We start from the raw sequence: 23,402 nt of genomic DNA on the forward strand, positions 1-23,402 counted from the left end.
AACATCTTACACCTTACTGACCTCTAATTCTATCACTTTTATGCTATGTGCACTTACGCGTAAGCCAATATAGCAAGTTTAGACTTCAGACCTTTGTGATTTCCTCTTTAGCTCAAACCTGTTAATATGCACCAGTGAAGAAGCGTGTCTCTGACCAGATACAGATACATCCACCAGGTTCAGCTGAAGAAGCAACAGGCAGAGCAGTGGATGCTTGTTTGTACACTCGCCCTTGCCTTTGTTTGCCTATTTTTGTTCGCACAGAAGGAGGTCCCACACCTATGTTTATAAGAATAGTAGTGGGAGTCTCTCTACAAGGTCAACCATAATCCAACTATTTAGATCTCCATGGCAACCAGGCTTGTCCTATAAGCTCTGCCAGTGTGTGATGATAGCCTTGGTTGTTTAAAGTATATCAGACCTCATAGGTCCAAAGTGAAAAAAAGGAGGATGTTCAAAGAGCCATAGTCCCACAGCTGTAAGGCGAGGCATAACCACATAGCTCAGTGCTGCAGTGAAGTGGTGGGCAGCACTTGTCTGTTCCAGGGTAAGAAATAAAACACACACCAGGGGCTCAGAGTCACACAACGTGCATACCACCAAGGCCAGTGATCAAAAGCAGCCTCGTTGCATGACATAAGGGGCTAATTATGTAAAGTATAATGCATTACTTCTAGCATGTTCTATGAAAGCAGCCATTTCTCTTTTGTGCTACAAAATATAAACATACTTAGTCGTGGAGTCTGAGAGAGAAAAATCAGCAAGAAATCCTAAACCACTGTCCCTGTCAGGGGAAAAAAACGGAGCCAAACATTTCTGATTAACATGTCATCTCAGCCCGTCCTCTGTATCCCTCTCGTTCCCTCCTCTCTCCCGGACAGAACTAGTTTACCTTTCATTAGCAGACCTTTGGTGCAAAATGTGTTTGCTGATAAGAGCCAGTGGTTTATCAACAGTTTATAATGGACGGCGTTGGGATTAATCAAATCAGCACACATCCGGAGAAGGGCTGGACTCTGTAAACACAATCAGATCTGACTCTCCAGGCGAATTGAGCGGAGCGGGGGAGACGAGCGTAAGAATGTGGAGGGAGGAAAGATAAGTGCAGAACAGAAATGGACTCAAATTAGAATGAAGTCAATTTGGCAGAAATTACACAGCATTATTCCTCTTCCCCGACTGAGTGTTATTTTTTGTAACTAGCAGGGAGTCAGAATGAGCAGTGTTGGGGAGGACTGCAGTCAGAAGTGAGAAAGATTCATATGGTCCCAAGCACTGTCCAAAAACACCGAGCCAAACGCTGTGTATCCTCTGTAACTGGGAAGGCTGGCTCCTCATTATCTGCCTATCTTGGCTTCCATCTGAGGAGAAAATGCAGCGTTGCAGTCTCACTTTAGAGGGACACTGATCACAAGAGCAACTCATCTCAACTGGAGAATGATTGTGCCCCCCTCCCACCCCCTGTTTTCTCTCCCCTGTCTCCCACTGCGCCCGGTTGAAGACAGACAGAAATGAGGAATCCTCTCTGTTTTTCTGCACAGAAGAGTTGAAGTTTGAATCGGAGAGATGGAGGGAAGCTTCAAAAGGCACATGTAATTGAGCAGCTCTAGATAGGCTATCTGGGAACATGAAACAGCAACAGTTGTGACGGAGGGATAATTGCCTCCCTGGGCTTGTATAATGCCTTGTCAAGTCTTTAAACTTGAGCAAACTGCTGGAAGTCCTTATGTCAGCAGGTAATTGATTCCAGGCATCAGCAGCTATGTGAAATGACGGAACGATAGTGCTGGTTTGGTGCATTAAAAAAAGAATGTGTGAAAGATTCAGAGAAAAATGTTTGTCTTTATAAGCATTTTCAAGAGTGTCCGATTGTATTGATTTTTTTTTTCTCAGCAATGTCCTTCGCTTTTATAGTTATTCAGAGCGCTCAATATTTTCATTAAGTGGTGCTGGAACGATGCAAAAGAAGAAAACAAAAAAAAACCATCTCCTGCTCTCCAGCACAGTTCTTTAAATCACATCCGTATTTGTATTCGTTAAGCAATATGGAAATGGTTAAAGCGAATTGAATTCACGGAGGTCCCTTGCCTTTTCTCACGCCTACATTGGGTAGTTCATCCTTTGCTTTAACTGTAACTTTTAATTTTCCAGTTTTGACTTTCTGGGTATGTTATGATCCAGGTCATTTCTGTTGCTGAGGCTGCACGCAGGCCGGGATGGGCTCTAATGTGGCCTTAACTGTCAGGATGTCTGTCCTTTCCTCTGGCCTCCCTCCAACCCTCTTCCTGGCTGGTGGATGCAGAGTGGGACCTCAGGAAGGAGATGCTTTATTAGATGCCCCTGCATGAGTAATTGAACATCTGTTCACACAAAGACAACTGACCCTAATTCCCAGCTGTTTATCCTCCATATAAACAGCTAATAAGCTCGCAGTGAATGTGCCATATAGGGGGTCAAAAATCAACTTTTAGAAACCTCTATATTTATATACTGAAATGCCTCCCATTTTGCAGGTATAACCAGTGTTTTCTGTAATTTCATTTTCACAGATGGACGTTGGTTATAAAAATGGAAAGACTGGAGTCTTATTTCTGTTCTCCGTGTTTTTAGCGCGTGAGATCTTGAAAGCAGTCAGTCAGTTGGCCGCCCGCAGCTCTGGTGTGAAGCTAAAACACCCATTCTCTCCCTCCTGATTAGCAGTGTCTTTGTTCCGTTGGTGGTGGCGCGCCACGAAGCGTGATTGCAGTGGGCAAACTGGCGGCTTTAAAACAAGCCTGCTGCTGCGCTGATCTGCATCACACTTTACCCCCCTCCTCGCTCAGCCAAAGACAAAATCAAATCAGGTTTTGTTTGTTGTTCGGTCTCTGAGCACTAAGCCTCCTATGAGATTTGGGGAGTTTAGATTTTCCTTCTTTCCTTTATTTTTCTCATTTGATCTACAGTACATCTGGGTAAAGGGACATATTGGTGTGGGTGGGGAATGTCTGAAGTAGAAGCAAAAAACAAAAACTCACTGTTGCTCAAATGTGGGTGTAATTAATTGTTTTTGTGTTTTCTTTACATTTGCATAGATTTTAGTATCTTACTGTTTATTTCTGTATCTGCCTTTCTCTTTTTCTCTAGGCAGCCTCAATGGCACTGAGCAGCTTGGGCCATGTATATACAGCCATAGGGGACTACCCGAATGCCCTAGCCAGCCACAAGCAGTGTGTCCTTCTGGCCAAGCAGTCCAAAGATCAGCTGTCTGAGGCTCGCGAGCTGGGAAACATGGGAGCCGTCTACATTGCCATGGGAGACTTTGATAATGCTGTCCAGTGTCATGAGCAGCACCTGAGCATCGCCAAGGCCCTGGAAAATAAACGTGAGGAGGCCCGGGCCTATAGTAACCTGGGCAGCGCTTACCACTATCACCGCAACTTTGACAAGGCCATGTCCTACCATACTCACGTTCTGGAGCTTGCGCAAGAGCTGGAGGAGAAGTCCATCGAGATGAGAGCCTACGCAGGACTGGGTCATGCTGCCCGCTGTATGCAGGATCTGGAGAGGGCCAAGCAGTACCACGAGCAGCAGCTGGCTATAGCCGAGGGCTTGAAGGACAGGGCTGCAGAAGGAAGGGCCTCTTCCAATTTAGGTATGTAACACTTCAGTTTAGGTTGGCTGTTGTGTAATGTACACTGTGGTCTTCAATACTGTTAGGCGATTTCTTACGATTGTAACACACAGAATGAACAAATACATATTCCTATATCTATACATTTATCTCTAATTAATCTAAATCTGAATCATTATTAGAGTCTAACAAGAAGAAAGAAAGATAATACTATAACATAAGACGTCACTGATTAAGAGGTGACGTCTTGCATTCACAATCAGGAGGCTGCGTTTGAACTGATGTACTGGGTCAGCTGGTAGTTAACTGATCACACTGTTTAAGCAGTTCATCCATAAGACTTACAGACAGCCCTCAGTGGTTTATGTGTTTTTATGCTCTTACAGCAGCAGCAATCATGTTATTCTCTGTGTTGACAACCAAGAGGTAAACTGTATAATCATGCTGCTCCTTTAGAGCTGCAAGGATTAGTTAATTAATTGATTAGTTAATCAACAGGAAATAAACAGGCTTTTCTTTGTCTGATTATAGATTTGTCTTGTTGTGTTTTGGAGAATAAAAAACAAAAAATCTGATTAATTTATGTTCGACTTTGAGCAATTGCAGTTGACAGCTTCCAATATTTACTGACATTTTGCAGACAAACCATTTAATCCATTAAACCCTTAATACTCACTCGCTCAGTGGAAGTTTGATCAACAAAATAACTTACATCTGTAAGTCTCTCTGCTCTTATAAAACCCTTTCCCTTCAGGAAAATGCACCTTCATTAAGGATTAATTCTCTTGTCTGAGTGGAAGTTGTGATCACGTGTCAAAATGGTCACTGCTAACACGACAGTTTGCGATGCCCAGTGTTTTCACGCATTTGTCACTTAACACAACTATTTCACACGCATCCTCCATCAAGTCACCTCCTGTAAGACTTTTTGAGACTTCAGTTACATGCATCTGTTCTTTGTGTTGTCACACACTTGAAAGTAGTTAGTGGCAAAAACAATCACTTTTACGTGGACAATTGCCATGTGGAATGGCATTGCAGCTCTTTTGCAGTTGCTGGTTAGTGTTCTTGTTCAGCACTAGAACTATTCCACATACGTGTTTGTCCCTACAATTAATTTCAATCTAGAAAGATGGGGCTCAGGTTCAAAAATAGATCAAATTTTCAAATTTGATCTGATTTCAAATTTTCTACCAAGATTTCGAATACTTGCACTTTATTGGACATATTGCTTTGCATTGTCAGAAGTTGAGGTAAACTTTTATGTTGTTGTTGATTTTTGTTTGCATGTTTTTACTTCTTCTCTAAAAACCGTCAGTCACCATTGTCCATGATATGGTGCGATCCCTCACTTCAAATGCCATCCTGTTCAGGAGCTCAATGACAGATCTATTTCAAAGCACATCCTCCAAGATGAGGAAGCATCTGGTAGTTTGATAGCAAGAAATCTTGTAGACTGGAAGTAGATAACATTTCAGTTACTCTATATTTACACGTAGTTGCTGTAAACCAAGCTTTCTTGGTTTAAGGCATTTTTTTGAATTAATACAGAACAATGGAGGAGACTAAAGAGATGGAATATGAGTGTTTAATGACTGCTCTTTGCATTGTTTTAGGCTGATTATGAGTATGAGAGCCTCGTCTTAGGGTTTTGGCTATGTTGCAGGCTGCATTCCTTTGTCTTCTTTAAATGCGCTGCTTATTTATCATTGTTTTACTGAATATTTACGACTCATAAAGCCAAGCAGTATATTATACACTGAAAATATGCTGTGGTGTTACTTTATCATTACTATTTTGTGTAAAGTTGCTTGCAGAAATATATATTTAATTCATAAATGAATGTCTCAAGTGGATAGTGCACAGCAGATAATGTGATATAAGGCAAGTGAAGTGCAAGGAGTCTACAATGAGAGCAAGGAGGATGGTGCATGTTAAAATCAGCTGTCATTTCTACTTGGAGACTGTCAGAAAGTAAATAGACCCCCATGCAAGTCTGTAATTCTTAATGGGAAATTCCCTGACATAAATTTGCTCTGCTCTCACCTTCAGAATGGTTCAGATTTAATCACATCTTCCATTGAAATGTGAATGTGAGATAGATATAGAAATTAGGTGGGAGAAGTGTAATATTTGATTGAGCCGGATCTTAAAAATGTAATTACAATCCAGTGTTTCACATTTAAATCCTGCTGAAATTATTAGAAAGTAACCTTGCGGAGTGTGCTGATATAATGATGAAGGGAAGCTTGGGGATAAAGGTGCCCTTTTGGATTTTCAACACCCGATGAGCAGTCTATGATAGGGGCAATTCTTCTGTATTTAGTCCAGCAATTACAACATGTGCCAGATGACTTATGATAGCCATCAAGACTGTAGTAAACCCAACTCTAATGGACAACTAAGAGGCATAATAGTTCCTTCCAGATGAATTATTCCTTAACCTAATGCGCAAAATTGTGCAAGCAGAGTGCAAGGTTAATCAGCCAAACATAAATTGAAGCTGTCCTTTGACCAGCCTAATGGCTGCACGTTCTGTCTTGCTCTTAGCTCCAACACACACCTGACTTTAGAAAAAAAAAAAAAAAAAAGAAAGCTGGTAACCGGTTCCCATAAATTAGGGGTGCCTGTGAGGACATTTTATGATGCTACATGTGAGCTTTATTACGAGTGGGCACTGTATGTTAGGCAGCAGATTTATCCCTGTCTGTAGCGTGATTGCTGTTATGATGGCAAGAGCAGTTTTATTCATTATTAACATTACAGTTCTTCCAGTCCATGACAGAGTAATGATAGTGTAGCTGATGTGGTATCAAAGACCGCCAGCTGGTGACGGAGCAGAAGCTAAGTGAGTGGGTGGTAACTATGAAGCCTGTTGCTTTGTGGACAGGTGCCTGGACATGCCTGGACCGTCATGTGGATACATTAGCACTCGACACCCAGGAGAGCTTGTTGCCCATCTCCGTGTTGCCTGATCGGTTAGCACTTGTTGTCTGTTTTCTCTCTCTCTCTTCACTTTTTGATGCCTCCCTCTCTCAGTCTCCCCATCTCTCCGCTCACCCCTACTGATTGTAATCTGCAGCTGTCAAGCTCCCAGTAATTGAAACTGACTTGATGAATCGCTTAATTACCTTTAATAGCTGATTCAAGAGGAGCTGAATAATGAAGATAACAGAGAATGAAGTGGAGGTTGTGAAGCATCAGTCCGTAATTGCCCCATTGTTGTTGTTTTTGTTTGCGCCACTGCGCCGTGCATTGTTTTTCCCCGTCATCGGTGCCCGCGAGCCTGCTTATGTAGCACAAGAAGATATGGACTAAAACTAACAGGATGTTGTCTCAGACTTCCAAAAAAAAGAAAAGAAAAAAAGAAATACTGCCTTTACGCTGTGCACAAAGAGGGAGTGGATGATCGAGTGAAGATTAACGAGCAGTGATAAAAGCGGAAAAAACATCGCGAGAGGGATGGGAAGGCAGAAGTTGCAGAAAGAGGAATGAGCAAACTTTTATTATGCCCTCTCAGCTCGTCGTTAATGTTGCGTGTAGTGTGGGTGGAGCGGCAGCAGTTGACATGGCTCTGAGGTACAGTTGTATAGAGATTGCCGTGCTTTAATATCAAACCGTGATGCCCGGCGGTACCAGCAGCCCTGGCTCAGCACACTCTGACCTATAAAGGATATGAAAATGTTGCATTCCTGCTCCATTTATTATTCATTAATTGGCCAACTTACCCCCTAGTCAGCAATATTTAATATCTCAGAGAGGAATGAGGCGGAGGGGGATCCCATGTACTTCACATTTGTGGTATTCATGAAACAGAATGTAAATTGTATTATTCCCCCCGCCCGCCCACCCCTGTGCATTTCACTTCAAAGAGACTTCAAATAAGTTTGTTTGGAAGTGTTTGTGCTTTCTTAGCTCGGCCTTTTGCTGCTTGCTTTTCTTTAGTCATCCTGCTCCTTTGACCATTATGACGCAAAAGGAGTCACTGGAAACGTTGGCTCCTTCAAGCTGGAAAGGCTGGAGGTGAAACTCCTAATTAAGCATTTTTTCCCCCTTCTTTCCTTTTATTGTGCATCCTCAGGGAGAGCTTTCTGCTGATGTTCGCAAAAACAGAAACAGAAAGAGGAAAACAACAGAGAGAGGAGTTCGCAAAACAACACGGAATCAGACAGTGTGTACTGCTGTGCTCTGTATTTAGATCTTGTCACTTGCTTCTGAAAAACAAAACATAACTTGTATAACGAAAGAGTTTCTGAAGTTGCTGTAATAAAGACTGTCTGCACTTTTAGTGCTTTTTAGCTTTTTCCCTTTTGCAAGTCATTTGAGAATGGATTGCATGTGTCAGCAGCACCGGCAGCGGACTTGGTATTTTAAGCGCTCGTAGTTGTTGTCACTTTGGTTGAAATAAATTGACGCTGACCCTGAGATTAGGAGCTCATTGGCACCCAATTATGGAAGGAGTTAAATTGATGTAACCTTTTGAGTAAGTGCCATAAACAGGAAGAATAAAGAACTAATTAGCAGATTTTATTTAAAAAAAGAAGAGAAAAAGATGTTGCTCGTTGTGAAATGATTTTACCGAATGCTCTCTCATCTTCCTCGTCAGCATCATAATATTATGGTTGTGTGGACATGAATCCAGTACTTTTCCAGTGCTGCCCATAACTGGAGCAAAGTACAGACAGGGACCAGACTTGCCTGGAGCACCGATACACGCGGATTATTCACTTTTGTACCTAAGCCTTTGGAAAAAGTGGTAACTGTGGATATATTAGAAGTCTGACCAGGAAGAGGCGGGAGCAAGAGAGGACTGAATTTACAGAGGAATTTAGTGAGCCTAATTGGCCAAACAGGATGAATGAATGCACATTGCACGGATAGGGGCTGTGAAGGAGCCAAGCAAATGTTTAAAAGTGAATTTATCTAAGTCCTGTGACACTTTTAAACTCTCCACTAATGGCCAGGTAAATGCCTTAAGTAAATATTAGCTGGCCTGCAAGTAAGTAAGGAGAAAAAGGAGTAAAAGGAACAGTGGTTGGAGAAGAGGTCAAGTGGTGATGGGCCTATTATGATGTCAGGCTTACGTTACTCTCTTGGAGAGGTTTTTGAAAGAGAGTGTGTCTTTCTAGCCTGGCCCCACTTTTCTGTTTTGTTCCAAAAAGCAGCAGATGCTCTCTGTCTCCCCTTAGCATGGCCCCATTAATCTCATGACCAAATACCGAGCCAGAAACCGGACGAAAGGCCTTGTGAAACACTCTCTTGGTCCTGGTTCTTACACTGAAGTATAGCTCGCCATGCAGAATTAGTACTTGACTCACTGCGGAGCCAATAAACGAAACAAAAGAGCTGTAGCATTGCTCTGCCTCGAACGACTGTGCCCTTTTTTTGCAGCACATCTGCAAATTCAGCATGAAATGTGACCTATTCCTAAACAGACAGGAGATTTTGCAGTGCAACCGAAAAAGATGAGATAATTGAGACTGAACATTGTTGGTTAAGAGGCAGGATGAGTCAGGTGTCAGTCGTGTAGATAGTATAGAGATACTTGGTTTAGTGGGCTGAAATAGGGGTTGAGGTCAATTGGAGCACAAAGGAGCACAGCTCAGCCACAGGCAAGAGGGCGAGCACAGCGCTCTGTCTGCATGTTGTTGTTGGCAGGCCACCCACCCTCTAAGCACGCACCCATCTATCCACATCGTGTCCTTCCTGGGCCTCTGTCAGTCAGACTGTAGGAGATGTCTGTGTCTGCGAGTGAGGATTAAGTACCTTAAGTCCAGAACCCCCCAGCTCCACCCCTTCCTGCAGACCCCAGGAGGATCTGATGTCTGCTTCAGCTCACTGCTTCCCCCAACAGATCATTACAATGCTATTGTGTATTGTGCAACTCTTTTAAAATGCTTCATATAATGTAGCATTTCATCCTTCATCCACCCTTTAATTTCCATATACTTGATATGTGGGCTGCCTGCACCGTTGCTATTATGATACAGTCATCCGTATCATCTTTGGAAGTTTCACATTCTCTGTATGAGTGTCATACTCAGACGGCAGCTATAAATAATGCTGTTTCAGTGCAATATTTCTTTTAACTTCATACGAGATCCCTAAAGTTGAAAACTGTGTTAGCAGAGAGACTCTCATTAGCCATCTATAATTACACTGTATCCTGTGTGGGGAAGAACTGAGTTATCATTTAAAGAATGGCTTAAAATATAAATGAAATTAGAACTAGGGCCTCTTTAAGAAAAGAATGATTACTGATGTTTTATCCTCTTTTGCCTTCTTAAATGGTTGGTTGTTTTGGAAATTCTATACTAACAGCATCAAGTAGTTTAAAATAGCAGTGCATCTTTTATTTGCTTGTTTTTTATACTGCCTTTACAGTATGCACAGGGCTCTGTGCTGTGTTAATTTCCCACAAAACAATGCAGTAGTAATACAGATACCAAACAGGCAGGCAGATGGCAATCAAGGCTGCTCAGCTTAGAAACTAAAGTAAATAACTCTTGAGTACATGAGTGCAGATAAAGTTAAAGACATAGCACACATCCAGCTGACAAGGACGGCTGTCAGAAAGTAGCAGTGTTGTGCACTTAGCGCATCCAAAAGTATATTGGCCTTGTTGACTGCTGTGCCACATCAGTTTCTGTTCCTAAATGCTAAAGGATACTGTGATGAAGAGCAACAAGAAAATAAAGTTGAATTTGTTTAAATATTATTGTTATTCTTATTTAAATGGTTAATTAATTCATGATATTGAATCGATATCTGTATTGGTCCATTAGGTAGTGGTTAACACATTCACCTAATAGGCAAAAGATCCCCGATTCTAGACTGGGGTGAGATGCAAATCCCAGGAGTTGTGGGTCAGGAAGGGTATCTGGTTGAAAAATATGCACCTCCATCTGCTATGGTGACCCCTGGTGAATAAGGGAACAGCCAAACTAAGCTTTTATTGGTCCAGAATTTCACAGTTGGTTCCCTAGAAACTAAAATATATTCAGCTTTTTATTCAGCTATTTATGGCAGCTGTGGTACGGTAGAATGTGTTGTAAATACTGTCCAAACTCATTATCATATCTCTCAAATAGTTCTTGGTTGAAGCAGAAACCAAAGACTGAAATATTAAAGAGAGACACTATTCCACGATTGTGTCCTCATTTTCTCCATCATGTAACCTAAAATATTGACCTCATTCTGAAATAAAAATATAGAACCCCAGTTATTTATGTTTTTTGGACACAGACTGGTCACCTCTTTTCCTGGTATCAGCCCAGTGGCAGCAGCAGCATTGTTTGTAAAATCCTCTTAGCTGACTGCAGGCAGCAGCGCTCCGGACCTTCCTAGCTCCTGGAAGAATGACACAGTGACTTACTCGGAACACGACACCATCCCTCAAAGTCATCACTGCAGCATATCCCTCTATGTACAGCCAGCTATGTAATGAAAAGTGACAACACATTGTCATGCTTTTAATGTCTTTGGTCATGGGGGGATGGATAGGGCTCTGTATAAAAGTATTTGGATTGCATAGTGTCTGCTTTATCCTGGTTTTTTTTCCACTGTTTTTTTTTCTAAAGCTGTGTAAAAGAACAATAATTGAACCATATTTTTAATACATTTTACTAAAGTGCATTTAGTGTGCTCCACAGACTTGCAGTAAAATCAAACGTTAAATTGAGGGGTAAGAATGATGTTTTGTTGCAGTCGTTTTGATTTGGACAGTATGCAACGATGGCCACATCTGCTAAACCTCGTTGTACTAAGTCCCAAATTTTGTGTTGCAGCAGTATTTACCATCATATCTGGTATGGTTTTATTTACTGCTATGCTGGATACTATTCCCAGAGGGCCTCATAATCCTCTTACCATATGGGGGGCACAGAATATATTTTCTTGCTTCAAGTGTGGCTCCAGGCATAGCCTGAGGCTTATGGCAATTTTGGCTGCATCTTCCAAGTCCAGCCATAAACCTAGCCATACTCCCCCAGCCTCTGTCCAGTCTCCTGCCTCCTTTACCCCTGCGTCCGTCAGCGAGCCCTGGATCCATTTTTAGCCTGCAGCATGGAACATGTTTGCTGGTAATACATCAGTAGGCATTATATCCTCAATAAGATCAGCCTCCACTGGGGAAAGCATAACCTTGGGAGTGACTTTGTGGCTACAACTATCCGTACTCTTCCAACTAGCCTGCTGTGAATCTTAACATGCTTTCACTCTAAGAAAAGACTCTAAGGAATGGGAGCACTTGGAAGTTTGTCAAACCTGAAAACCCCATATTTACTTTTATTTGTGCTGTATATAGTCAACAGCAACATGCATTTGACTCATTATGAAAGTCATCATTTGGATTCTGAATCCTTCCTTCTCATTTGGCAGCGCTGCTTCTGTTTGGGTTCTGCTGTGTGGCATGCCTAGCATACCAATTCCTCAGGGCCGTGACCTGATGATTAGAAGGTCAGTTCAGGTTGTATCACTTACACCCGAGAACACAAGCAGGCAAAGAACGGCATATCAGGTTTGATTTGTCGCTGGGTGTGTGCCGCATGCTGAATCACGGTCTGAATTAAGCAGGCAGGGGATCTTTAATTATGTTTTCCCCAAATAAATCTAAATTATTTGCAGGAAAGGCTGGTGGATTTATTTTCTGTCTAATTTTCAGACATCCAATTCAGGCAGGTTTAGTATTTTAATTTGTCTCCTATTTTACACTTAATTGAGACTGAAATATCGGTGTGTATTGGACCATGTAAATGTCTTGCAACATTATCTGAAGTATGCATGCACTGTGGGTATGCGTATGTATACATAGACAAAGCTTGCAATGTGTCAAACCAGTGTGCAGTCCAATGACTCACACTGCAACGACACCAAAGCTTTTTTCCATTGGCATCGGCCAGATGTGCTGCTTTTTGACTCAGCCAACATCAGAATGCGTTTCCACATCTACTGTGTAACTTCTGCAGTCGTTTGAGCCTTCTGTTTAGTTTCAATCCCACTGTTTACGTAGCCTGTGTTCGGGCTCATAATGTGGCAGGTTTCGGTTGAAATGAATGGGAAAACACACATGGTGGTAACTAATCCCAGCGGCACCATCACACACTCACCACAAGCCACAGAGCCCCTCTCCATCCCCAGTTCCCACCCACTCTGGCTCCAGAACTGTTTCCATCCCTTGTGTCCCATCAGCGGCTGAACCCCCATCCTACTGGCCCATTAGTCTCTGTGCTGATGCAGCAGAGCCGTGATGGTCAGGCGGTATGGTAGATGAAAGACTGAATTATTTGCCTTGCAGCTGTTTTCTTCGTCTCCATCCGCTAGCCCGCAGCCACCCTGTCTACAATTTCAGTTTACTTTAATTCTATCATTGCCGTTATTATCATTGAAGGCTAGGTGACAAAGCAAACGAGGAAACATACAGATTAGCAGTGAGTCTTAAAAGCTCAAAGGAAAGGAGGGGAAGAATGGTAGACTTGCCACTACGGCTCTTTACTCTCTGCTGTGTATTTGTCATTTTGTATGAGTAAAAAGGTGTGGGTGCGCATTTGTTTGGATGTGTGTGTGCCTGTGTGTGCCTCTGTCTGTGTCTGTGTGTGTGCCTGTGTGTGTCTGTGTGCCAGATAGCTGCCTGGCTGTGGGGTAAAGCTATTATTTTTCAGAGGATGGTATTTTATCTGAGATAATATGCTCAATAGACTGGGTTCTCCATTATTTATTGTTTCTCCACACTTATCAAATTTTTTTTCTAAAGTTGTTTGCTGAGCTTTCCATCTGCTATTCACACTCCCCCACACTTTTACTTCCCCTGTCTTTCTTTCTCGTTCACTCGTAGCTATTTTCAACCCTGTGGAAAAGTTGTTGATTTTGGTAAAATCCCTGTAAGACACGATCATCAAAGACAGCTTAAACATTCAAAAGATTCTATTTTAGTGTTATAATAACTCTTGTTTGATTGCACTACATTTTAATGACCATAATTCTGTGGGAGAGTGTGTTGTGTAAGCAGAGAACAGATGGCTCGGAGAGCCTATTTTAACAACCAAATGACTTGTTTTGTACACGAAGAGCTGACGAGGCACTCGAATTTTACTCAATTACAATTTTCCCCTAAATGGGTCTTTAACTTCATCCTTTTGCTTTCTCCCCCCCTCTCCACAGGCATCATCCACCAGATGAAGGGAGACTACGAGACCGCACTGAAACTCCACAAAACACACCTGGCCATTGCTCAGGAGCTAAATGACTATGCTGCTCAGGGCCGGGCTTATGGCAACATGGGTAATGCCTACAACGCCCTGGGAGCCTTTGACCAGGCTGTTCGCTACCACCGTCAGGAGCTGCAGATCTCCATGGAGGTCAACGACCGAGCCTCACAGGCCTCCACCCATGGCAACCTGGCTGTGGCTTACCAAGCTCTGGGTGCTCACGACCGTGCTCTGCAGCATTATCAGAACCATCTCAACATAGCTCGTGAGCTCAGAGATGTCCAGAGTGAGGCACGGGCTCTGGGAAACCTCGGCAACTTCCATTGCTCTCGAGGAGAGTTTCCTCAGGCTGTACCCTACTATGAGCAGTACCTCCGGTTGTCTCCTGACCTCCAAGATATGGAGAGCGAAGGGAAAGTTTGTCACAATCTGGGTTATGCCCACTACTGCTTGGGCAACTACCAGGATGCTGTCAAATACTATGAGCAGGACCTAGCTCTGGCCAAGGATCTACATGACAAACTGAGCCAGGCCAAGGCATACTGTAACCTTGGTTTGGCTTTCAAGGCTCTAGGAGACTTCACTAAGGCAGAGGAGTGTCAGAAGTACCTGCTGTCTCTGGCCCAGTCCCTGAACAATGCACAGGCTCGCTTCAGAGCTCTGGGGAACCTGGGGGACATATTTGTTTGTAAAAAGGATGTGGCCGGGGCCATTCAGTTTTATGAGCAGCAACTGGCATTAGCTCACCAGGTGTGGCCCCACATAACACATATTGTTCTAGAACAATTCTTCTTCTTATTAAAATGAAAATGTTTATTTTGTTTATTTATTCATTTATAATTATTCTGTTATGTCCTTTATGCCAATATAGTGAAATTCTTTCTTGTTTCAGGTTAAGGAGCGTAGGATGGAGGCCTGTGCGTATGCTGCCCTCGGGGCCACCTATAGACTTGTACAGAAATATGACAAAGCCTTGGGCTACCATACCCAGGAGCTGGAAGTGTACCAAGAGCTCGGTGATGTGTCAGGAGAGTGCAAAGCCCATGGTCATCTGGCAGCTGTCTACATGGCCCTCGGGAAGTACGCGATGGCTTTCAAGAGCTACGAAGAGCAGTTAGAACTCGGTCGGAGGCTGAAGGATCCTGTTGTGGAGGCTCAGGTGTATGGAAACATGGGCATCACGAAAATGAATGTAGGGGTGATGGAGGAGGCTATTGGCTACCTTGAACAACAGCTGGCCACTTTACAGCAGCTGAGTGGAAACGAGGCAGTAATGGACCGGGGCAGGGCCTATGGTAATCTGGGAGACTGTTACGAGGCTCTCGGAGACTTCGAGGAAGCCATCAAATACTATGACCAGTATCTGTCAGTGGCTCAGAGCCTCAACCGCATGCAGGACCAGGAGAAAGCCTATAGAGGCTTAGGCAATGGACACAGGTGAGTCTAGGAATTTGTTTCAAATGTACTTTTTTGATATTATCAGAGACACTTTTTTTCAGCATTAATATCCTCTTGCTGTTACGGCAGCAGATACTTGTATCGGCTCAGTTTTAAGTACTAATGACAGTACTTTGCATATAATTTGTCTCCTTGCTCTCACAATTATGGACCACCATAGTTTAGAGACGCCTCGCTGTAGTGAACAGCACTTGGATGTGGCGCTAGCCGTCTCAGTAGCAGCAGCCTAGCGGCCCTGGCCTTATCTGTATGCAAAGTGGCTTTGGCACACAGATGTCTGAAACGGAGGGAAGCACAGTTATTTCGAGACAACCTCTTACATCTTGTGTCTCTTCGCCGTTCTATTTCTCCTCATGCCTCAAAGAGCTGATAGCAACCTGGGAGACTACACTGCAAAATAAAACACGAGAAGGCTCGCCGAAATCCTCATTTCAGAGATGATTTTCTTCTTATTGTGCGTCATCAGCATGGCACGGCAGCAATCACACACAGCAGTATTAGCCATGCATGAGTTCAGAAGGGAATAATAGACATCACACATAAACCCTTCTCATCTTCCAGCGGCTCTTAGTCAAGCAAATACATTATCACACAAGATTAATTAAGCCGAAGGCTTTTATTCTTTTAATGCACCATTTGAACCAGCAGCCAGCAATTGTTGCTGTTCCTGAGAATGCGATAAAAGTCTGTTTGAAGGCTGCAAAGGCGAATAAAATGTTCACATGGGATGATTTCCATTCTGTCAATACGTACTCGAGAGGATGGGAGCAGGTGGCCTATCTTACACGGTTAACCGTGTTCTCCTGCAAAATAGTCTGCACTTGAAATATCATATCATGCCTCAAATATTCTTCATATAGGAATACTTTCACACGCTCTTTAGTCTGTCGACATCAGCAGCTTTCAGCACCGAAATGAAAGGCAAAAATCTATATTTCATTGACTCCAATACGGAAATTATCTGGCACTTTGCAAATGAAAGTCTTCCTGCAATGTGTGCTGCACGATGCGTTCTAATAGTTCTCTGTTAAGAGAATGTCTTTATGAATAAAGTATATAGTTTTCCCAAGATATGAGATAAAACAAAGTGCTATAAATAGATTTTTGATTTTGAGTGTTGTGAACTTGAAAGGCATTTTGGGATTGTTTCAGCTTTAACTGAATCTGTCAGTGACATATTCTTCCAAATTTTCTTGCTAGGTTACATCACATATCTCACTTCTAATCTGCTTCACACTAACAATCGCTGTTTTTTGTCTTGATCTGCAGGGCTATGGGAAATTTACAACAGGCACTTGTGTGTTTTGAGAAACGGCTAGTGGTGGCTCATGAGTTGGGCGAGTGTGGAGGCAAGGCTCAGGCCTACGGTGAACTGGGCGCGCTCCACAGCCAGCTGGGCAATTACGAGCAGGCCATCTCCTGTCTGGAGCGTCAGCTGGCCATCGCCCGTGACACCCAGGACAGACTACTGGAGGGTGACGCCAGTTGTGGTTTGGGGACTGTATATCAAGCCATGGGAGAGTACGAAACGGCCCTGCGGTGCCACCAAAGTGACCTGGAGATCGCAGAGGAAGCGGGCAGCACCACACGCCAGGCCCGCGCCTATGGCAACCTGGGCCTTACCTATGAGTCGCTAGGAAACTACGAGCGGGCGGTCGTGTTCCAAGAACAGCACCTAAGTGTGGCTGCTCAGACTAATGACTTGGCTGCCAAGACACTGGCCTATGGCAGCTTGGGGAGAACACACCACGCACTGCAAAACTACTCACAAGCTGTCATGTACCTGCAGGAAGGTGAGTGAGTCAGGGGGGAACAGGAGAGAGGATTGCCTTTGTTGCCTGAGCTGATAGGCTTAGAGTTTGTGAATTCATGAATAGGAAATGCAGAGCCTATTTGTTGCTAAGCCTTTGCCACATTTTTATTAGGCTGTGTGCATGTATATGTGTGTGAATGTGTGTGTGTGCTTATGTGTTATAAGTGCACTAGGGAATTTTGTGTGTGTATTATGCGTCTGTGTTGTCTTCTGAGCTGTATATGTATACCAGCATTTGTGTGTGTGTATGTCTATGCAAACCTATCAGAATGCATGCCAAGGCATTTTTCCCGTGCACCCCTAGCTGTTTTTCACACCTCTGTATCTACCTTCTCAGAGGGTTCTTTGCAGCAAGCTGCAAAAGAATCTTTTCACACCATAGCTGTCATACTCCTGCCTCTTAACGCTTCATTGTGCCCCGCAGATTATGGCGAAATAAAAACCTGCAGCTTGGCCTCTCAGAAATTCATTATGTCAGTGGCACCGCTCAAAGTGTTTGTTCCTGAGGATGTGATAAGTTGCATCTTTCATGGATGTGTTAGCTCACCGTCCACAGCGCCAGACTTGCCCGTGCTCACTGACAGGCACCACCCACCATGTTACAACCCAGACCCTGTTTGAATCAATGAAGCCGGAGTTTGTGTAAGAGGACATTTGTATATTCCGCTCTGGAGTGAGTGGAATGCAGGGGAGCAAGAATAAATCTCCTCTATCTCTCCTTTGCCGGCTGTATTCGAGTTCACTTTTTCTGCGGTGACCCATACACCCTCTGCAGGCCTGCTTGTTGAGCTTTAATGGAAACAAAGGCGACAGGCCATTCTGTCTCCACACCGTCCTCTTACTGTCCCCCGCACTGTCCTTGCATTGCTCCTTGGTCTGGCCGTGAAAAAGAACAGTGCTGCCTTGACAGCCAATTATTTCTGGCCAACCTGCCCAGACCAAAAAGTTGGCATGGTTTTTTTCCCCATTTAGTTTTTCTGTTTTTTCTGCTTCCACTTCTAGTTTTTTTATCTTCATGCTGCACTGCTTATGTTTTGTTTCTGTTTCCAAAAAAGATTAATTAGTAAGAGGGAAAAGGAAAAGCAGCTCCAAACTAGCAGATATTGTCGACAGCATGTGACCTCCAAACCACTGCTCGTGTATCTGTATGTGTCTGCGTGTCGGATGATTATACTTTGTTGTGCAGTACATTATACAAAGATAAGGCTGCCCGATAATAAGCTTTGGGGTTTTTTTCTTTATCTTACACTGTAATATTACAGAGCATTGTGCAGGACTTTCTAAATGTTAAACAAAGAATCATTACACACCGAGATGCACTTTCCAACGATTGATGCAATCAATAGTGTCATTAAATCAATGCAGTCATTGTAGCGACTAATGGAGATATTCCATGCCTGACTTATAGAATCACTTATTAAGCAAACTAAAGGGATAACAATATTAACCTTCAAGGGCAGTTATTTGTTGGAAATGTACTGGAAGCCTCTTGTGTTTACATCATTTAATTTGCAAGTGTATTTATATGTATTCTGCACAAAACATTTTATAAGCTACACTCTAATTAATAATATTTGTGGTGAATGTTGGATGCAAAACATTTATAGGAAGACAAAATCATATGAAAAACTCATCTTTGATCAAGATGGGGTCTTGATCAAAGGTCAGATACGCAACTAAACATCAGATAAGCATTTTCGTTTCGGCCTTCACCGTGGAAAACGAGTTTTGTAACACATATAAATTCTTTCTAGGACAGGACCAACTTAGAAATTCCCTTAAAGCGTGTTCATGTTGTTAGGCTGTTGAGGGCTTGTCAAGAAGCATTTAAAACTAAATAGAGCTGGATGATATGGATCTCTGCACAACTCTGGACCAGTTATCATCATGTGCAGACCCTCTCATATTTTTGGTGCTAATATTTTTATGCTATTAATATTAAATGTTGGTTGCAGTTAGTTGTGCTGAGTGCTGAGCTGGTGGCTTAAGGAGCTACAGATATTCTTTATTTTAGTTTTAATCTCCATATTATTCTACTTTGGCTTAAAATCTTTCAAATTAACTACAAATATCTGTGTAAATGTCACAATAAAGCCCAGCTTTTTTTTCTATAAATCATAAATTGTGATAAATTACACAAAGACCAATACTATTTTCATTATTAGCATTTCTTATGCATCTTTGTTACACATTATATGAGAAAATGTTGGTTGTTTATAAACACCTAACTACAGAATAATATATAAATGGAAAAATCTAAAATATAATTATTGGTTTTCTTTGCAAGCTACATAGAAACCTGTTCAGTTTTAAAGAAAAAGAAAACCTAACCTGTTAACCTTGGGTTTGATGTTTATATAAAACACTGTCATTTTGTTATGGCAGGTGATAATCACCAAAACATGTACACCGTTATATTTATATTTTGATGGGCAGAGTACATGTACTGATTTCTTTTAGTCAGTAATTTTCTTTTGGTCAGTAATTTAAGATCCCATTTGTAATACACTGTGTGTCTTGGCTGTTGATCTAAATTTCCTCGTAGTCTTATTATTTAATCTCAAACTGGTATCTTCATAGTAATTGATTTATATTTTTTATATATATTTACATCGATCAGGCGTAACATTATGAGCACCTGCCTAATATTGTGTTGGCCCACCTTTTGCTGCCCAGACAGCCCTGACCTATCAAGGCATCGACTCCTGTAGACCTCTATGCCTCAGATGTAACAAACTACGATGTTCTGTGTATTCTGACACCTTTCTATCAGAACCAGCATCAAATTTTTTAGCATTTGAACTATAATATCTCATCTGTTGGATCCCATCACACGGGGCAGCGTTGGGTCCTAATTTTTATAACTGAGCCTTGGTCGCCGTGACCCCGTCGCTGGTTCACCGCTGTTCCTTCCTTCGCCCAGTTTTGATAGATGCTGACCACTGCAGGCCGGGAACACCCCATAAGAGCTGCAGTTTTGGAGATGTTGTGATCCTTACTTAATTCTTACTTGCTTCCTTAAATATCCCACCCACTAACAGGCGATGATCGCTGCATGTGGGATGATGTTGGTGCAACATTTCACTCAGATTGGCCCACCCCTTAATGAGGAGATATGGTGCAAACAGACATATATAGCAATAGTCTGAAGTAATTATTTATTTCTACGGAATACATACAGAGTGTATGCACTGTCAGTATTGTAACTATTGTCTTTCTTCTCCCCAAAATGTGCTTGTGGTACACCTAAGCATGATTTATGCCCTGTCCTAGCAGCATATCGGTGCTATGAATATAACTTCAGCAATCCCTCCCTGCTAATCTTTGCAGCATCTCTTTGGCGATTTCTGTACCTGACATTCACAAATAACTCCATGGCACTGGCCAGCTGCGCTGAGATGAGAGAGAAGTGAGGCTCTGGACCCTCTCTTTCTACTTCTCCTTTTTCATCCAGTACTAAACTACTCTTTGCAGTTTTTATTTGTACAATATAGTGCAACACTATCAGAGCAGTGTCCCTGGGGGAGATTGCCTGAAAAAGTGTGCTTAATCTCAAATTTTTTAATAATATCACACATACTGTCCACCGTTCCACATGCGGCCATGATCAAAGGGCCTTTTTTTGTGTGTGTGTCACATGCATGCGTGTCGGGATGTTTATTTGCAGCACAGTGCACTTGCGGCTATGCAGTGCGTGAGATGTGAATGTGGAGTCTGCATGTAAAGCTTGTTTGAAGGCAGAGGTGCGTGGGCCTCAGGGGCTGCAGAGGATCTCTCACCCAGCTGTCAAGCAGCCTTTAAAGTGTTCTCTAGTTGCTCTTCAGGGTGCAGCCAGCCACGGCCACATCCTCATGTCAGCCGCTGCTACGTGCCTGTGCCTGCGGGGTGCACCAAAGGCACGCACGGTGACAGTGACAGACACTGAATGATACAGAGCAGGAGAACAGAGGGAATGAGAGAGTTAGGGAGGGAAGGAGGAGCAGAGAGGAAGAAAGAGGATGGCAGCGGAGTGGAGGGAAAAGACAGAGATCGGCATGAGTCATAATTCACATGTATTATTTCACTGTCAGCTGGAGAATAAAGAAAACATAGGTTGGTTGACATTCAGGTTTGATCATAAAAAAAAACTATCACAGAGCAGCTCAGAGAAAGAAAGGTATGTGTGTGCGTGCACATTTGTGCGTGTGTGTGAGTGTGGGACATGAAAGACTCAGAGCTGGAGTTGAGATGAGTGAGGGGTGAGGCTGTCAGAGAATGAAAAGGATAATTTAGATCTGTTTCCTCTCTCTTACTTCAGCGCCTAATGAGCCCTAAGCAGTGCCGAGTCCCTGCAAGCACTGCCACCACAGTGAAGATGAAACAGGTAGAAAGTTTGGAGGGGGGGGGGCGCTCCGAGACAGAGGCACAGAGATGAGAAAATGAATAGGAGGTAGAGGGAGAGAGTAGTATAGCAGATGCATTGGGGGGAGAGGGCAGGCAGTCAGACAGAGGGAGGGTGTGTAGAAAGATAAGGATACAGAGAGAGAGAGAGAGAGGGAAGACTATTGCAGGCTTCAAAGGCTGCCGGCTAGCGTGGCCATGGAGGAGCCATGAAGTCTATGGTTCTGTGGTGTGCTGGTCTTGCGGAATAGGCTGGCTTTTTCAGGTCACGCTCTCTGTTCTTGGCTTATCTGGTTCAGCCACAGACCGTTTTCCGGGAATGAAGAAAAAAAGCAGACCCGGACAAGGGTGGCTTGGCCCATTTTCTCCCCCCCTCTGGCCAAAAGCACGTCTAGACCCCTGTATCACACGAGCGGGGTGGAGAGAGCAGACTTGCAAATACGGAGCTCGTGTAAAGTGAGACTGTGCATGTGCGGTGGCCTGTTGCCTGTTGCTTGTGGGTGATGTGTGACCCAGCGACTGTGTGTGTGGGTTTTTTTTTCATTATTGTCCTCTGAGGAGTGGCATTTTCATCTCAGTAATTGGACTGAACCAAGTGCTCGGCAGGCAGGCTGAGGACACATGCTAAGATGTGACGAGTGCCTGAGAAATTGGAAGTGAAAAACAAACCAGATGATCTGACACGGGCACATTTAGCGAACGAGCACACGTGCGCGTGCACATTCATACCTCCGCTGGCTCCCGAACAACTCTGAAGGTCTCTCAAACAAATATCACAAAGTAAACTCTGTGTGTTTGCACGTGGTCTATTATTAGCTCATCAGTGTGTTTGCAAATATTTGGAGATGTCCTAGTGATGCGGCGTGTTTGTGTTTGCTCAGCCAGTCAATCCTGAGCATTGATTACTATGCAGACCCATTAGTGCTCTAAGAATCTCCCGCTATGGCCAAAACATGTGTGTGTGTTTTAGCCCCGGTGCGAGCAGCATCTTACAACTGAGGCCAAATATCCAAACCTGTTCGCTGTCAGAACATCAGTACCACGCTATGCTTACATCTGTTCCTCTGAAAGATACCTAAGAGTCTGTCTGCTCTGAATAATTTTTACCCTCCTCTCCCTCTCATCTGCTCCCTTCTCCTTGCCTTCTGACAGGCCTGCGGCTTGCGGAGCAGCTTGCTCGGCGTGAGGACGAGGCGAAGATCCGCCATCGTCTTGGGCTTTCTCTGTGGGCCAGTGGGAATCTGGAGGAGGCCCAACATCAGGTAAAGCATCTCCTGCTCGCTTCTCTTCTGGTTATGGATCACCATAACTCAGTCCTCTCATTTCCTTCTCTCCTCACCTCTTCTCTCCTCTCCCTTCCATCTGGGCTCCTTCGACCTCTGGTAGTTAAGGCTGACCGCCAGTAAGCCCACATCTGTCGACTTTGAGGTTGGCAAGGATTAGAAATGAGAGGTGGAAGTACTTGTCTTAAACACATGGGGAAATATAAGTTTTCAGTAATGCCCTCGAGGTAAAAAAAAAAAAAAAAAAGAGCCATGAGGAGAGAAAGAACAACAGGAGGAAAGAAAAAAAGGCGAGGTGGCTGTAGAGCTAGAGCATTGCTGCTGGCAGTATGCTATGGAGTCTGTTGAGCTGGTAAATGCTGTCATCTCAGCAGACAGGCGACAGATGAGTGAATATTTTTTTGTATCTGCGTGCATGGTCTCAGGATCCCCCAAGCCTCTGCATCACACACACATTCACTCCTCTTCAGCCCACTGCCCACCTAGCAAGCATGGAATATCCCCTTAACATCTCTCTTTGCAGTCTGTCCACACACCACAGCTCACTAGTTGAGATATATACATATATACATATATATATATATATATATATATATATATACATATATACATTTTTTTTCCTTTCTTTGGCTTGTGTATCCACATGCAAGTTT

The 23,402-nt window shown here is 43.3% G+C and overlaps 1 protein-coding gene across 3 annotated transcripts in view; it reads left to right on the forward strand.

Annotated features, from left to right (window-relative positions):
- The window catches only part of LOC134638441 (tetratricopeptide repeat protein 28-like), a 178,096-nt gene that overhangs the window by 135,961 nt on the left and 18,733 nt on the right, over nt 1–23,402 (forward strand). For all 3 annotated transcript variants that reach the window (XM_063489064.1, XM_063489065.1, XM_063489066.1), the window contains 5 exons: nt 3,124–3,631; nt 13,769–14,565; nt 14,708–15,252; nt 16,543–17,066; nt 22,619–22,728. In XM_063489064.1, coding sequence (XP_063345134.1) covers nt 3,124–3,631; nt 13,769–14,565; nt 14,708–15,252; nt 16,543–17,066; nt 22,619–22,728 — 2,484 coding nt within the window. The remainder of the gene's footprint in view (nt 1–3,123; nt 3,632–13,768; nt 14,566–14,707; nt 15,253–16,542; nt 17,067–22,618; nt 22,729–23,402) is intronic.

Source organism: Pelmatolapia mariae, linkage group LG12 (assembly GCF_036321145.2).
Source record: "Pelmatolapia mariae isolate MD_Pm_ZW linkage group LG12, Pm_UMD_F_2, whole genome shotgun sequence".
NCBI lineage: Eukaryota > Metazoa > Chordata > Actinopteri > Cichliformes > Cichlidae > Pelmatolapia > Pelmatolapia mariae.